The following is a 17,047-nucleotide window of genomic DNA, read 5'->3' on the forward strand; positions in this document are numbered from 1 at the left end:
GGGATTGAAAGTTGAGAGTGCCTGGGGGGAACTGATGGTCTCTGGACAGTGTAGACTGATGCCATAGGAAGAATAGTGCCGAGACTTTTAGTAGCACCCAAAAAATGCTCAGCACCTACTGAGGGGGGGCAGTACAGGAAAGCAAGGGAGAAACTCCCGTAAGTTTGGTCATGAACACTGTAGACGTGGGTGGACACCTTACCCGAGGAAGGGGGAAGGGAGCCCTTTGCAAGAGGGCCTGCTTTCCATGGCAGAAGTTGAATATTCCCATTTTTGCACCTTCAGGCACGAAAGTGGAGGGAGATTGGAGAGAGGTGCCCCTACAATGCTGTGACCTGCTCCTGCGATTCATTTGGCAGGTACAAAGATGTAGGCTTCTGTTTTGTGGGTTCAAATTGCATCCACTGAAATGGAGGCCAGGCCTCAGCCCTTTGGACTACGGACACCAACACATTGGTTCCCTGAGGCCCACCGCAGCAGGAAAGAGTATTCCTTAGGCATTTCCATCACGTTCCCATCATTGCCATCAGTCTAAAAAGCACAGCATTTCATGCAGAGCCAACCACAGCTTTTCCCTGAAATCCATATTCCTATGTAGCTTATCCCCACGTACATACACCTCTTGTGAACACCGGTAACAGGAGTAATTCATGCATGTCATACCAGAGGAACAGTGCACTAAATGAATCGCAGCATCAAAGACACGTGGTATATTAGTGTTACCTACAAAAGCCACTGGGTTTTTAATGCACCTTACTGCCCGATGCAACGGATAACTGCTCGTGTGTTTTCATCCAAAAATGATGTCTCTTTAAACCCTACAGCCACTTAGGAATGCAGATACAGACATAATGGTATGATTTCTACTCAGCCCAGACTGCATGCAGTAGCAGACAAAATCAAGAGTCTGATATGAGAGTCTGGAAAAAGCACATTCATATGTTAAAAATGAATGGATATTCCCTCTGGTAGGAGGGAGACCTGCAAGTGATGCTAGATGAAACCTAAAACATGAGCTCTGGTAGTATTGTATCAAAACCGTGTATTTTCCTCTCCTTCTAGACAATAATATAAGGCAAGCAATATTGTGCCAACAGAGCATCAACACTAAAGAAGATACCTATGTATGTATTTTAAGTATTAAAAAAGCCTCGCCAACCCCCCCGCAACCTGATGCTTCAAATATTCACATTCAAGTTGTGACGTGAAGTGGAGAAGTCACAGAGGCTGCAAGGCAAGGCAAGAGTTCCCTTTTCACACCAGTGCGTAACAAAATCACCCCGCGATCACATGAAAAGCTGCAGGGGCCTGGCTTCCTTCTGAACTTCCCGTGCAGCATCGCTTTTGTGTCACCACTTTCACGTTACTTACAGGCAAGGGCATTTTGTATCCCGATTTCCTTGTTTGGGTTTCACTAAAGGAGATCCATCAAATGGAAAATACTGACCCAAGAGAGGAGGCAAAATAAAAATTGTGGAATATGGTTATACACATACGGTTGCCATTCAACTCGGGCTTCAGTGGACCATCGCTGGCACAGCCCACATGCCAAGGCCCTTAGCAGGGGAAAAGACAACAGCCACAGGGAAGACCTGGGGCTTTGTTTCCAACTGGGAGGCTCTGGATGGAGGGGCACTTTCTGGGGAGATGCCTACATTCAGCGCTTGGCTTGGGGACTCCTCCCGAGGGGTGCAAGAAACCTGGGGAATGAACAGAATGCTTCATTAAATATATGAGGACACTTCCATCAGGGAAGGCCCAGTTGCAAGCTAAATATGTCTTTGCCTTTAAAGATCACTTGCTTTTCCCCCAGGCTGAAATCCTAGTCTGCAAGGTGTGTGTGTGTGTGTGTGTGTGTGTGTATATATGTATGTATATACGTGTGTGTGTGTGTCTGTGTGGATATATATGTGTGTGTGTGTAGATATATGCGTGTATATGTGTGTGTGTGTATGTGTGTGAGTGTATATATACGTGTGTGTATACACACATACACACACACACATATAAATAAAAGATACATCTATCTATCTATATCTATATCTATATCTAGATATAGAAAAGCTATGGCTCTGTGTACATTAGATAGTCCTGCACATACCTTTCCACGCCCAGCTGCAGCAGTCCTTGAGAACAGCCCCACTGTCTTCAGTGCGATAACCCTCGCTGTCTGTGTTTTTGAACTGAGCAATGGCCAAGACTGGACTGAAGCCCTTTTTTGGAAGGAAACAGAGATATTCTACTGCTCTAATTTTGTTTCAAGGTGCCTGACGTTTGGTGCAGCCCAAAGACAAAAATCTCCCCTCACCCCTCAAGAAACACTGGGAGGCACCACGGATGAAAATCATGATTTATAGGGTTGGCATTAGCTATACTTAGAAAGGGGTGACCTTCTTTACAGATGAACATTACCGTCCTGCTTGTCTGTTCATATAATTATTCTCCCAAGCTGCATCCGATGGCCCATTTCCATTGCTAGATCTGGTCCCTTGTCATCTCAGCTAGTGGAAATTAAGTCCTATTTCTTCTGGATCAAGTGTTGAAGCACCACTGGTAGCACACTGGCAATTGTTGGCACTGCTGAACAGCACACGCTCTTCTTGATTAAGGAACTGCTGTAGCAGTGACAGCTGGAGAGACAGCAGCTATGGACATGGAGGTATTCAAATGACTGAGTTCAAAGCTCTCCATTTGGGAATGTGACAGAAATGAGGAGTAAGTCAGCCAAGCCAAGAAAACCCCTTCTCTTTTGTGTCTAAAGTAAATGTGATGTTTTTTAAATCTTAATTATTGTTTTCAGTTCTTTTTTTAATATTCTGAATTAAGAATTTTTTGATGACCTTTTCCTATCAAATTATTAACTGAACACAAGCATGTATTCATATATAACCCCCCCCTCCCCCCCCATTTAACCTACATAATTACTTTAGGTTTCTGAGCATGCCAAAAGCCAAGATGTTCACATTTGAGGGCCAAATTCTGTTTTCAGAAGAACTGACTCTGGGGATGAATCTCATTCCAGACTTTACCTCCCTATTTTGAACAGCACTGTCCTTCCATTATTTGGATTTCTGTCTCTTCCCTCTGCTTGAAGCATGTTTAAAACAGAGTCATATCCTTGCTATAAAAAATGCCATGGCACTCTTCCACTACATGTTAAATTTGACATTTTAACCATAACTTTCGATTTCCTCATTTGCTTCAATTATGCCAGAAACATCTTTTCTACTTACACACTTTAGTACATTTTAATTCTTTACTCTTATTTCATTATTATGGATTTTTTAGCAACTGTTTCATGGCAAATGTATGTGTTTTTTCACTCTCTTGGGTAAATATTAAGTAAGCAAATGATTACACCTTTGGAGTTCATCTGGTCTATCCAGGAAATAATGCAAATATAATTTTTTTAAAAACCACATAATTGAAAAGGTTAAAACTGAAAATGTACAAGTACTCCTACTTATAATGTAAATAGGAATAACCTTGTTGAAGTGGCTTGGCTCCATTAAGCAGCATTAAAAATAATATTCTTTTAAAAACCCTGATTCCTACATCGTTCGCTTAATGAAACATCATGGCTCTTTGAGTGAAACCATTTGCTTGTCATTATTTGTCCTCCCTTTGCTTAAACATGGCTATTAAGAAACAGAGCAAACAAGGAAATCTGCATACAACCCCTGCATTTAAGTAACGTCAAGTCCCTTTCCCAAATGTTGGGAAATTCAGCTTAGAGCAAGTGCTCTGTTTTCAAGTCTCAGGGTCATTTTGTGAGATGCATTGCAGATGCACTGCATCTTTTCAGAGACGCACACTGACCCAAGAACTTGGGCTCCAAACTTCAAGGCAGGACAACCTGTTGCACAGCATGGTCTCTGCTCCAAGGTTTTGGAATGGCCCGTTACACCGATGGGGGCCATTTTTAACATTCAAATCCAGATCCCCCACCCCCAGTTCCCTGGAGTTCAGATCCTGGATTTTGGTGCAAGGCCACTGCTTCTGTTTCTGCATGGATGTGCACAAGCACACATGAGCACACACCAGTTCTGAATGTGCAACCAGGTATCACAGTTACAAATACCCCACATGCAGTTAAGAAAGGCCTATTGAAAATTCAGCTCAAAATTTGCCTGGAGCCGTGTTGTTCTTACCTCTGACTTTCCTAGCTTTTCTTGGGTTTGTGCCACAACTTGGCATCACCAAAACTGAGTTTCTGTGTCTACAAACATACGGAGATTATATAGAGAGAGAAACAGAAGAAACACAGACGCTGCAGACATGCCAAACAGCAGTGACACAGAGGTTGCCGTAACATTTTTCATTAAACATCCTCATTGGAGGACACTTATTAGCAAAAATTCAAACATTCTTGTCAAAAACGTGTTGTTTCTCAACCACTAACTTGAGAAACTAAGAAACCGTTGCACTGCTGACTCACCAGCAACTGCATATACAACAGAGGTGGGGGAAGGAAGGTAGCTGGAAGCTGCTGGGAGCAGCCGAGTGTAATTTGGGATGAGAAAAAGGATTTAAGGGGCTAGGCAAGCAAAAGCATCCATTAGGGATGACTTCTGGTTTCACTCACACCAGCAAAAATCTGGTGTCACTCCACTAAAAACCATGGAGCTCTTGTGGGTGAACACTGGAGTCGTTTGTAAGGATCGACAAGAGGTGGCCTTCTGCAGAGCTGAATCTGGATGGCTGTCCTGACTTTCCTTGTGGCTTTACCAGTAACTCTATATTTTGAAACCTATCCAGAAAAAAAACAATTATTCCCATGCATTGGTGGGATACATTGTACACCGCAGGTATCTAAAAATGCAGTCTTTTCTGAACATCATAGGTAGTTAAAAAAACAAACAAAAAACCTCTGCTTTCTCATAGCTTCTGACTGAGAAGAGCACTTCGAGCCAAGGGCGTATCTCAATTTGCTCCATTGTCACAGGCTACAAAGATGATAGTAAAGGAGTCCATCATACCCATTCTGAATGCAACCAAGTTGGCCAGATTTCCTAATGCCTGAAACCCGTGATGTGTGACAGGAGGGACAGGATGGTTATTGCCAGGACCGGCAGTGGTATCATCCAGGTGTACAGGGCTGAGTGTGTCAAAACCCCCCTCCCCCAAGCAGCAAACTACATCAACGCAGACCTGAGGAATGGGGAGGAGGTGCTGGCTCTGCCAAGGTCCTTCCCCTGGACCCAAGGATGCGCTGACCCCAGGATCTGGACCCAAGGATGCACTGACCTCCTTAGAAAAGAAATGCTTTCCCCTTCACTTCTCTACCCGCCTGTGCTGGAGCTAACTGGTTGAGAAGGTTATACAGGTCCCTTCCCCCGCCACGTGCATAAGCAGCAATGCAACCCTTTCATTTTCCATCCTGGAGCCCCAAAAAGCCACCTCTCCTGGCAGAGATTTCCTTCCCTGCATGAGATCCCTTGCAACTGAGCTCCCATGAAGGAGATTCATGCTTCCTTACAGGCAGTTGATACCTTCCAGGTGGTGCATAGCTCCTCAGGGGCTCATGACCTGGGGGTCATTAAGGCCAAAGCTGCCATTTTCCCTGCTTTGCTCCTAATTAGCTTGTAGTGGAGGTGACAAAATAAGAGACAACTCCACAATTTTTCCCATTGACACCAGCAGTTTAACATTTGGCCTCGTCAAGCTGAGGTTTTGTACTTATCCCAGGTACGGCAAGGCCCAACAGAAAGGGACTCATGCCACCTCTTTAAATACTAAGAAAACTGACCACTCACTTGGAAAGACGGGGGTTAGAAATGGGGACTGACTGAGACAGCCCAGATTGCATTTTATCCTCCTTCCCCAAACATGCACATTAATGATGTCTAATTACATGGGAAGATTCAGAGGCGAGATAATGACCACTGTGTAGCAGCCCTGGAGACGGCTCCTGAAATGCCCAGGTCAGTCCTCTTCGATAAAGTCTGCACATCTCTGCTAGTAAAGGATCACTTTGTGACTTTATTTTGGTCCCGCAAAAAACTGACCTCATCACCCTCCCCATAGCTTCATGATCCCAGGATCTGTACTGGGCTTTTATGAGAGAGATCTTTTTTTTTTTTCTTTAAGAAAGGGTACTCTCACTGGCAGCACTTGTGGCTAAATTACAGACTGGAGGCTTATAAAAGGCCAGAAGAAACACCTCTTCGCACAGCACAGGGGTCCCAATGAAAACGGTGGAGAAGTCCTAAGGACATCTGCGTGATTTGGGATGGGGTAGCAAGGGAAGGATGGGACCATGGGAGGGAAGGAGAGGGCGTGCAGAAGCATCGAGGCACAATGCGAACTGTGTAAAGAAATGGGCAACACCTTGAGTGGCAAGACCCAACCGCTGATGGAGTGCTTGGTACTTTTCTTGCAAAAATGGAGCGACCGCTACTTTTTGTAATGGAAGGCCCCTCTCCCGTCAGCGATTCACCGCGAGGCTGTAATTCTGTCGTGGGCACTTGTTCAGCAAAACTGCAAGCTTAGGAGAGCAACTTCAAGTTACTGCAAGTTACTGAATTACAACCTCCCATCCCGTCCCCTTTGGAAAGGATGTTATTAAATATAATACATGACTTGACACTGGAGAATTCCTCCTTTCTGCTGGTCTTTCTTGTCTTTCCTTGGTGTCCCAAATCACTCTTCCTCCCCCGTGTTTCCTTCTTAACCCCGAAACATGTATTTTGAATCATCCAACATCCTCCTACCCTAAACTGCTTGACCAACTGGTTCAAAACAGTACCCAACACTATTCTACCCTGCACTATCTCAACTACCTCAACATAAACATGTTTCTTTTCAAGAGCCTTTTTCAAGCTTCAGTGCATTATACTGAATTACACCACATTCCCAATGGTTGATGGGGACTCGCGGTAATGACCCCATCAGCTGAAATCTGACTTATGAGACTGACATCATGACATTTGCTTTCCAACTCCAAAGTATTCGAGTACGTAATCCCCCAGTGCCTCTTCGCGGTAATTACGCTATAAAAAGATATCGTTGGCCACCTGTGATTTCAAACCTCCCCGAAAAGATCCCTCCCCAAGCAATATTTGTGCCCCCTATCTTAAAGGGTTACCAAGAAATGCCGTTGCCCACCTTGCACTGTGATAAAGTTTCATCTATGTTAGAAACAGAGTACGAAAGAAATCCAGACGCTTCAAACTTCAAATTATTCCACCCCATTGGCCTGTCTCGACCGAATGCAGGCTCAGCATGTGCCCCCAGAGTAAGCTGTAAGAAAATATCCACCAGCTAAGTTCTGGATTGGTAAAACCTTAGCTGAAAATCTCCTTGAGAAGTTCAATGTGTGGACGGCGCGGACAGGCGGCTGGCCAGCGCTCCGACTGGGCCCAGTAGACCATCACGATGCTTCACTGTCTCGGAGCCGACCAGCCCATGTCACTGAAAGGTCCCTCACCCGTGGCTGACCTGGGGGGAGGCCCGCAAGGCGTACAGAGGTCAGAATCGGTGTCTGACTCCCCTTCGGCGATGTAGGGTCTGATTTTGGCACAGGGGGCCACTGATGCATAGCAACCGTTGTTCAGGACGTCCAAGTTTTCTTTCGACTGGGAAATGCTAAAGCCACTGAAGGAGCGCTCCAGTTCCTCGTGATCAACCGACGGGATGGAAATAGAGGTGTCGCTGTCTCTCATGGCGCTCTCGTGATGTTTTGTGGTAATGTCTTCGTTCCTCAGGTACTCCGCGCTGGCCCTGTGGCCACCACCGTAGGCTGACAAGGAGCGCTCGTGCGATGGCGGGGGTGGGATTCGTACCAAAGAGCCTGGATCTCCGACCGGGGAGGACCCGTGGCTCTGTCGCTGATAAGGCTGGTGCTGCCATGATGTCGATGGTGGACACGTGCTGGCTGGCATCGTCGGAGCTGGCGGGGCGGAGAAGTTCTTCTGTCCCAGGGAGCTGGTGGACCGGATGATCTTGATGATGCAGCCATTTTTGTCGATGTGCTCTCTGCTCTCTTCTGGACTGTGGTAGGGGGGCGCTGGGTCTGGTTCTTTGGACCCAAAATAGGCTTCTGTTTCCGTCGGCGGGATACCCATCCGCTGCATATAAATATTCACCAGGAAGTCCAACTTCTTCTCCATTGACTGAACCTGAAAAATGAAACAAAAGTCTCAGTACTGCAAGCTGTGTAGGGATTGGGGCAGACCAATCCTCTGGATACAAAAGCACCTGCCCCCAGCCCCAGCTCAAATGCAGCTCCAAATTTCAAAGGCACCAATGGGCAGCGTCAAAAGTCCTTGGACTTGGAGGGGTCTGGGATCAAAATCCAGTGTGAATTTGAGGAAGGCACTCTCTGCTTTTACACAGGCTATTGTTATTATTTTTTTAATACTTCCAACATCCTTTCACACATCCACTTGTCACTAGAGCAAGTTGTTTTTAACGCCTGGAGCTTTTGTTGAGTAATATCTGCGAAGCCCACCTGATTGCAAAAGGAGCAGAGACTCCTCCAGCCCTTCCAGCTGGGCTCCTCCTGGTTTGGATCAACCCTTAGATGGAAAATGGTACCCGGGGCTTTGTACTGACCTTGTACATGGCTATAAATTGATTTTGAACGTGGGTCCCATAGCAACAAGAAAACCTGCCCATAGTCTCTCTTGAAATCTGTTTAGTGTAGAAGGGTGACATTGTCAAGTGCATCCAAGTGATTTAGGCACTTAGCCGTATGAGTGTCATTGACATTTTTTCTTGGCTTTTGGTTACTGCCATGCATCTAAGTTACTTTTCAAAATGGAATTTTTTCTCCTAAATGACTTCTTTTTATTTCCAATTTTTAAAAATCATTTATATGCCTCAGAAAACATTACATGCAATCTTTTTTATATATAACCTTAAGGAAGATATTTCCTAGGATGACCTGTGCTCTACCGTCGAACCTGACTCATACCTGCTTTTCGACTTTTCCAAGTCTGCCCATCATGCTAGGGTCTTCAGGAAGTTCCCCTTCTGCTGGCCCTTTGGTTCGATCCTTGTCTGTCATTGATGGCCCTCGTCCAACAATCTGGTCAACTCTACCAGGAACAGAAACATCCCCCCCGGAAAAGACTCTTGAATTAGTCAGATACATCAGGGAGACAAAACTGTTGCCTTCTCACTCCCTAGGGATACGGCAGTAGCCTCTCTCCCAACTTCCAATTACTCAGGAATAGAGAGTTTTGGCTAAGTGTTTTATCTTAGATGCAAACACATATCTATATTTTCACATTGGTGTTGGCAGAGTTTAAAGTCTATCAGTTCTGTTTACAAGGAGATTATCTGGCACATTATGCACAGCAAATTTGCCCTTTGGGAGAAATTGCATTCTCAGACAAGTTTCCTCCAATCAAGTCACTATCTTATTCTTACTAATTACATAAACAGCAATTTTTTTTTTTGGTGTGTGGATAATCTTTACAGCTGACTGGATCGCCTTTTGATGGTCTTTCATTATAATATGCTTTTCTCTTCAGCACTAATGAAAGCGTGTAGTTTTCCAAATTAAAACAAGAAAAGAAAAAGTCTCCACTTAAGTGGAAATGTAACGGGTATAGGTCCATTGCCTTCAGGTAGAGGTGCACTGGGGATGAATTTGGCCACAGCAAACAAAACACTATCAGAAGCATTGCTTCCACTCTGTGTAATCCTTGTCAGGGCTGCTAACACTTGCACACTTGCAACACTTGTGCGACTGTCGTCTATACAACAGGGAGCCATTTAAATGGAAGGTGGGGGCAAGCCTATAGGACAAGCTGCCCCGTCTCCTGGGTGCTTTGTTCTGTTCTGGCTGCTTGCATTACATTAATCATTCCTATTTTGCAGTCTAGGAATTGAAGTCTCCACGTGCAGTGCAAAGTTAGGGAGGAGATCTGGGGAGGCCAGACAGGAGATCAGAAGCAAAGAATATTTGAGGTCACAAATTGAGATGCTTTATATAGATAATTAAACATGGGAACCTTGAGATCTCATGCTGGCCAACAGGGCAAGACCAACTTTGGCTATGATTAAGACTCGATCTCAATGTACAGCCATCTGCCTTGCAGTGCCCTGGCAAACTTTACCCTTGAATAATGTGCCAGAAATATGGGTGATAAAAATAGATTCGTCCATCTGGTTAAAACCAAGTTAGTTGTCTTGAGCGGAACTAAAAATGCTTCTTATGCAGTTCTGCAGTGTGAGCAATGGATCCATGCACCAGGATGAGAAAAAGGAGGAGCTGAATGTGGAGAGACAAAGGAAAGGAACGAACAAACAAAACCCAGGAAAGGGATGGGACAGAAAGCCATTTCCAACAATACAGCAGTTTCTTTTGCTTGACTTCTAGGGGGTCTTAATGCAGTATATATTTTATTTTAAATACTGGGCCACATCGTCAGTTGGTGGGGACTAATCTAGACTTTAAATACATTAAAGTGACACAGATGCATACCAGCTTCAGATCTGGATTAAAGAAATGGGGCAGTTTAACATAGCTAAGGTAACACACAAACACATACACACACACACCCCCCCACACACACATATATGTTATATGTGTGTGTATCTATGTGTGTGTATACATAGATATCTCTATATATCCATTTCTATGTAGATACAGGTATAGATTATCTATCTATCAATCTATCTATCTAGATATAGATATATAAAGATATATAAATACATATACGTGTGTGTGTGTTGGTCCTGGGTATGACTGTAAAGGGCCCAGTGGCAATGGGGATAGCTCATAAAATCCCACAGTGTTGCAACCTCCAGTGTGAGGTGAGGATAGGGCACCTCCAAACCCTAACCCCCACCACCTTGTAGGTACTCCTTGGTTGGAGAAAGGCCAAGGGACATCACGCTGACAGAAACGTGCCCTCACCGGGGCATTAGGCAGTTGGCAGCAGTTCTCATCTGTTGATCTCTGGAAGAAACTGCAACCATTGAGGCACTGCATGTCAGTCTGGTGCTTGGATCCTGTCTCGATGGTCTAAAAGGGGATGGTAGGTCTTGGGCAGCTTCCACTCCTCCATACTTTTGCCTAGGCGTACGCGTCGAAGGTCTTGGTATGATGGTCACAGGTCTCCATACAAGTGGATTTATCAGGCACCTGCCTAGACCTCTTACATGTGCACCATGATCCAGAGGATCAGCAGTTGCCTACTATGCTGTATGTATGTGTGTGTGTTTACACACACACACACACACACACACAATACTAAGCCACCATTTTTTAGGTGTCATCCTTGATCCAGGTAAGTCAACGCCGTTTATTAGCAGGGTAATGGCTGACTGCTTGCTTACATGGCAAGTACAGCAGTAGGGTGAGTACCATGTGATACATTACAAGTGTGAGTAAGATACATGCCTTATTTTCTCCTCATAGTACAAAGTGCATGTGATTTGCAGGCACAGGGCCTACCAAGAGGAGCATAAGTTATCACCATGGTATGCACCAGGTACAATCCTATGAGAATAATGGTATCATGTAAGCCATGAGGCATTTAATTAGATCACCAGGGCCACCTGGACTTGGAGTCAGAGGCTATGATGCGGATAAAAACACTGTATAATCTTCTTTCCAACATGCACAAGCATCTAGACTACTAAAATAGGACGCCCCATTTAAAGAGGCAAAAGTGTCTGATTTCTTCTGATTACTGAGGGAGAGGCCAAGGAAATAAGTGGCCCTCTTGCCCGGTGAAGTGCTCTGCTGCAGTGACTCCACTGGGAGAGCTTTCTTATTCTGCAGGATAAGGAAATGGAAATGTCCTCTGGCAAAAACTGCAGGGTAAAAAAACAAGACAAAAAAATTTGAAATATGGGGGACTTCATGCAGTTGCCCAGGGGCCCCTGTCAGCAACCCTGATCCAAAGCTCACAGAAGTCAATGAAGGACTCTCATGTAGATCCTGTCAAGAGGTCAACTTTTTATCCAAGGGCTTTAAAGTGTTTTCCATATACTTATTGAGCCCCATGCTACCCCAGTGAAGCAAATCGGGGTGAGCTTCCCAAAGCTGCTTCACAGGTGAGGTATGGGGAGGTTACTGGCCTCCCTCACAGCAGGGCTGGTTTTACCCACAGCCTCGGGTAGGAAGGAAGGCATATGGGCATGATCTACTGGGAGAGCTGGCACTCACGGGCAGGTGTGTCTTGCTCCCAACCTACCGTCTGTCCTCCTGGGAGTATTACCAGGGCAATGCAGCATCAGTTCCAGCTGGGACAAGCTGGGACCCACTCTTACCGTGCTGCAATCATCATCTTCTGCAGCGCTTGGAAGAGCCAGGGGTTGGTTGTCTTTAGGACCCAGGCTGCACTGAGTGTGGTGTGAAGGCAAACTTCTCCAGGGAAGCTCTGGGTGCAGGGGTGGGGGACGCTGGGCCATGCCCTAGCAAGATGATCATGCACTTCCTTGTGCAGCTGGCCAGTTCCATTGGTGGTGCAGATAAGAAAGTGGGGTTGAAGCTCTTGCTCCATTAGGGAAGGACTCACAAAGGGACTGGTCTCAGGGAGAAGAAAGCAGAAAGCAGAGACTTCTGTTGTGCCTGGTCCTGGAAAAGGGGAGTGCTTCAGTTGCTTTCTAGCCTTCCCACCCCTTGAAGTACTGGTGCCATGGCAAGATGAAGCTGGTAAGGCCATGAGCTTCCAGCTGCCATTAGACCAAGAGGTGGCTTTTTTCTTGTGAACATCCAGTTGCAGACTGATTGCTGTGCAGGTGTTTCAAATGCACCTTTGTCTACATATTCCAGTTCAACAGCCTCCTGCTATTCCAATTTCAGGCCCTTCCCAGCTATATCCTGGTAGCTGTCCCATATGATTGGGACGAAGAGATTTTCATGTGCTTAGTGATTTCTTAGCCAGAGTGCAAGACAGAAAGGATGGGATTTCCAAAGGGACACAAGGAAACCAGGTGCCTTTCTCCAGGGAGAATGGAGGAGCTTGCTAAGGAATTATGGAGGAATAAAGCAAGCTGTGTGGTTATAGCATTGGTAGTAGCTGCTCTACACTAACTCTGCATTAAGTGCACTTTGTGAGTGTCTATGTGCATGGTGGCCTATTCCACTCTTAACCTGGAATAAAGTATATCCCCTAGTTTCCTGCCTAAGAGTTATCCTGTGTAGACAAGCACTGGCTTTCTAAAGCACGTATGAAAGCCTTATCCTTCAACTAAGTCCCCTTTAGTTGCAGTGTTTTACCATTTTTTCCCCCAGTGCAAAATGAGATGTGCAATTTGTCACTCTCTCAACATACACTGTGACATTGGGTCAAGGGTGTGTGGTCTCCAGGCCAGCTCTTCAAAGGAAGCATCCGACCCATGCCCCCAAATCAGCGTGCAAACTCATCGTGTTCCCCGAGGTCTTGCTACCAGCACATGAGCACTGGCATTAAGTAATGGGGTACCTCACAATCCATTTGCAGGCACCAGCTTCTGGGTGGAAGAAGTGGGGAGGCCAGGAACTTTGTCTTTCTTTGTATCCCCTTTCAGGAGCCAGGCACAACTGCAGACACTGTGATCGCAGCAGTGCAGGAAAGGCTCCATGCTGGCCCCTCCTGGGGTACTGGCCATGTCATGGAGGACCGGCAGGGCTCAAGAGAGAATGCGTTGGGTGGCGTGGGGTCTGCCTTCCTGCTGCATTCAGGAAGCATCAACCTTTCCAGATTTGCACAGCTCCTCCTGGACATCCCCTTGGGATGGTGGGCTTCTGTAGTCATACTATTGAGACAGTTTGTGCCTTTAAGGTACTGGGTCCCAGGCCACGTGCACACACACACACACTCATGTGGATTTAACATAGGCTCAAGCCTTTGAGAACCCATCCCTTGGATTTAAGAGGGCCAAAAGACAGCTGATGCTGTCTGACCTGCCATCCTATCCCACCTGCTACGTGCCTGGCTCTGCTGCAGTCTGACTCCGAAAAAGGGTTGCTGCTGTTCATTTTAAGCATCACCTCTTCTTCTTTCAAATGATACAGAAAAATGTCAATTCTTGCAGCAGCCACAGTGCAGTTTTCTCATGCTTTTCGCTATGCTTCATGCTTACAGTACATGCAAAGAGGGAGCAGCTGCCACCCCCTGGCCAGAAGCAGACATCAAAGGTCAAACGGCTCAAATGAGGAAAAAAAATGAAGTGTTTAGAAAGAGAGATTCAATTTTGTCTTTGACACAATCCAGGCATTGAAGCCAAACCCCCTTCATCCATGCCATATGACTGGCTACTTACCTTCTGGTTGCTTAATGTTTGTACCAGATCGATTTTGAAAATTGGTATCTAATAACACTACTAGTGTCCAAGTATGAGCTATTCAAAAACAAAAATCACTGTGAACCTGGTTGCATCTTGTGACGGCCCGCCAGAACGTACCCAGAAATCTTTGGTGTAGCTTGTGGCATTTGCTATAGCCAAAACCTGATCTTATTTATACATTCACAATCTGTTGTCTTCACTAGGAGCTATACTCAAAGACCTGAGGGCTGAATTTTGCCCTCAACACATAGGCACTTTTGAGGCGCATCACACCAATTGCTCATGACTTTTTGCCTCTTTTGCCTCAACAGGTTGTTTTTTCTTTCCCCCTTTTTAATTCTCAATGGACCAGCAATTAGCTGAAATAAGGAACCATATGTCGATGGTGTGGCTTGCTTGGGGCAAACTGGCCTACCTCATAGCTGAGATGATTAAACTTATCCTCCATCTAGGAGCAAATCCAGAAATGGTAACTCTCAGGCAGTTTGGGATGACTAAACTTACCCTCCATCTAGGACCAAACCCAGAAATAGTAACTCTCAGGCAGTTTTGCCTAAGGACATCAGGAAGTTAAGCCTGGCGAGATGTATAAGGAAGCTAAACACACATGCTAATGTTAAATCCCTTAGGGATCCCATTGATTTAACTCAGGGTATGCAGGCATTTGAAGTTACCACAGAAGCCTAGAAAATGATGGTTGAGGTCACATCTAGTCCAAACCCCTACTCCAAGCAGGACCAGCCCCAGCTGTATCATCCCACCAAGGCTTTGTCTATCCAGGTCTTCAAAACCTCCAAGGATGGAGAGTCCACCACCTCTCTGGGTAGCTTGTTGCAGTGCTTTACTACTCTCCTAGTGAGAAAGCTTTTCCTAATATCCAACCTCAACTTCCCTTGCTGCGACTTGAGCCCATTGCTCCTTGTTCTGCTATGCACAGGCTTTGCTGATTGGGTGCCAGATCTTTCCGTCTTCCTATATTTGAGTTAGCCGCGTGTGTGGACTGATAAGGTTTCAATTGTCTTGTCGTGTTCATTTCCCAAGCTCAGCTTGCTCAAAAAAAAACTGCATGGAAAATGGCACTTCTGCCATGTGTTTAGCTCTTAGTGAAGACAAGGAGGCTGGGAGACATGTTATTTAAAAAATGACATAATTGTGGCTAAAACCATGTACAGAATATGAACGTATGCTCACAAGTGATATTTGCACTAAGATGTGGTGGTTGAACTACACTTTGACCCAAATTCACATCTCCTGTGTTGACTCCACAATGTGCGATTTGAGGGACCTGATTGCGGAAACTACTTACGCATATACTTGCAATATGCTTCGTAGGCATGAGTCCGTGGGAACAAATCAGATAAGCTCACAGTGCACCTCAGACCATAAAGTGAGGCCTGACTCAAGCTGTGAAAATACAACCTATAATGCACATATACATTTTTTTGTTTGTTTTTCAGTTACCTGACAACATACAGGGTTAACATTTTCAAACAAAAACTTGTAGCTACAGTGAAAGATCATGGCTCCGCTGGCGCCAGTGCTAAAGTTCCCATTGACTTCATCGAGGCCAGGATTTTGCTAAAAGGTCTTGGCTTTGTTTTTACACCTCGTCTGAAAAATGTCTGTTATAGTCAGCCAAATGTCTGCAACGTTTTTAACGCCATGCCTTTTCCATGGCCAATGGAGTTACATCCAGGGATATACATGGTCCTTACTACATTTCTTTTTAAAGATGAAACATTTGGCTCTTATATCATCCGCTGAAAGAAACACCAGCAGCATGCTCACTTCAATGAACACGTATGACTACCTGCAAATGTATGCTTAAACTGGTTTGCAGGTGCATGCGTTATGTGAGGTGCTCCTTTCTTTAGAAAGCAGATGTCTTAACTGAGCTCTTTTTCTGGGGGTGAGAGCAAATCCCGCTATCTCTGAGTCTGTTTGTAGTCTTTTACAATGGACTTACAATACCCTAGCAAAAGGATGGCATTGCCACCCCAAACATCTGCAAGAGGAAAACCTAAGATTACTGGCTGAGGAAACCAATAAGTATATGGGTGATTTTTTTTTTTTAAGGCTTGCCTTATGCATGAAAGCCTGATACTAAAGTAAATCAAAGCATATCCAGAATAGAGAGGCATTTTGAATATGAAGTTTGCGAGCTGCCTTCCTAAGTAGTACATGCCGTCATATAACCTGGTGTGAAAGGGGTTTGACATTAAGCAAATGAAAAATCCAGAGAAAGCGGCATTTTGGCAAATCCTAACCTAGGCGAATATTGGGGTGACTCTTTGGAAGAGAACATGGGTCCTTTGGTTGGATACTTCTTATGCCGGGGAGTTGAAGGGGGCGGGGGACCCACAATCATATCTATCCTGGCAAAGTAAATAAGAAAAAAGACACCAGCAAAATGCATAATGAAGCCACATGTAGGAAGAAGTTGGTCGGAAAGTTGTAGAAACTTAAGAAACAACTAAAAAAACCAAAACTGACAGAAAAAGAGAGAGAGAGAGAAAAAGAGAGAATTTTGAAAATATATTCCGCTCGAAACAGATTGCAGTATTATATCGCCTGATTATTCATGAATATGCCAAATCTTATCCAACAAAACACAAGATTCAGGAGATTGCTGCTACTCAAAATGGGAGTTACTCTGCATATAATAGGCAATAAACTGTATATACTGGAATATATTTGTATATATGTGGCAATATCCCATTGGAAATGTTGGATATAAGACAACATATATTCTCCTTGCTCTTACAGTGACAGATAAAACATCTTAGGCTCGTTTAGAAAAGCATGAGTTATTGAA

General features: G+C 45.0%; 1 protein-coding gene across 3 annotated transcripts in view; it reads right to left on the bottom strand.

Annotated features, from left to right (window-relative positions):
* Positions 1-2,926: 2,926 nt before the first annotated feature.
* Positions 2,927-17,047, bottom strand: part of KCNQ2 (potassium voltage-gated channel subfamily Q member 2) — a 99,464-nt gene continuing 85,343 nt past the window's right edge. For 2 of the 3 annotated variants that reach the window (XM_090064687.1, XM_090064688.1), the window contains 2 exons: positions 8,918-9,041; positions 2,927-8,120 (listed from right to left, as the gene is read on the bottom strand). In XM_090064687.1, the coding sequence (XP_089920813.1) occupies positions 7,383-8,120; positions 8,918-9,041 (862 nt within the window). In that variant the 3' untranslated portion in view covers positions 2,927-7,382. Of the gene's footprint in view, positions 8,121-8,917; positions 9,042-16,499; positions 16,608-17,047 lie in introns of all 3 variants that reach the window. The other variant, XM_090064686.1, reaches the window with a different exon arrangement.

Source organism: Crocodylus siamensis, chromosome 10 (genome assembly GCF_052110815.1).
Source record: "Crocodylus siamensis isolate JL-2025a chromosome 10, ASM5211081v1, whole genome shotgun sequence".
Taxonomy (NCBI): domain Eukaryota; kingdom Metazoa; phylum Chordata; order Crocodylia; family Crocodylidae; genus Crocodylus; species Crocodylus siamensis.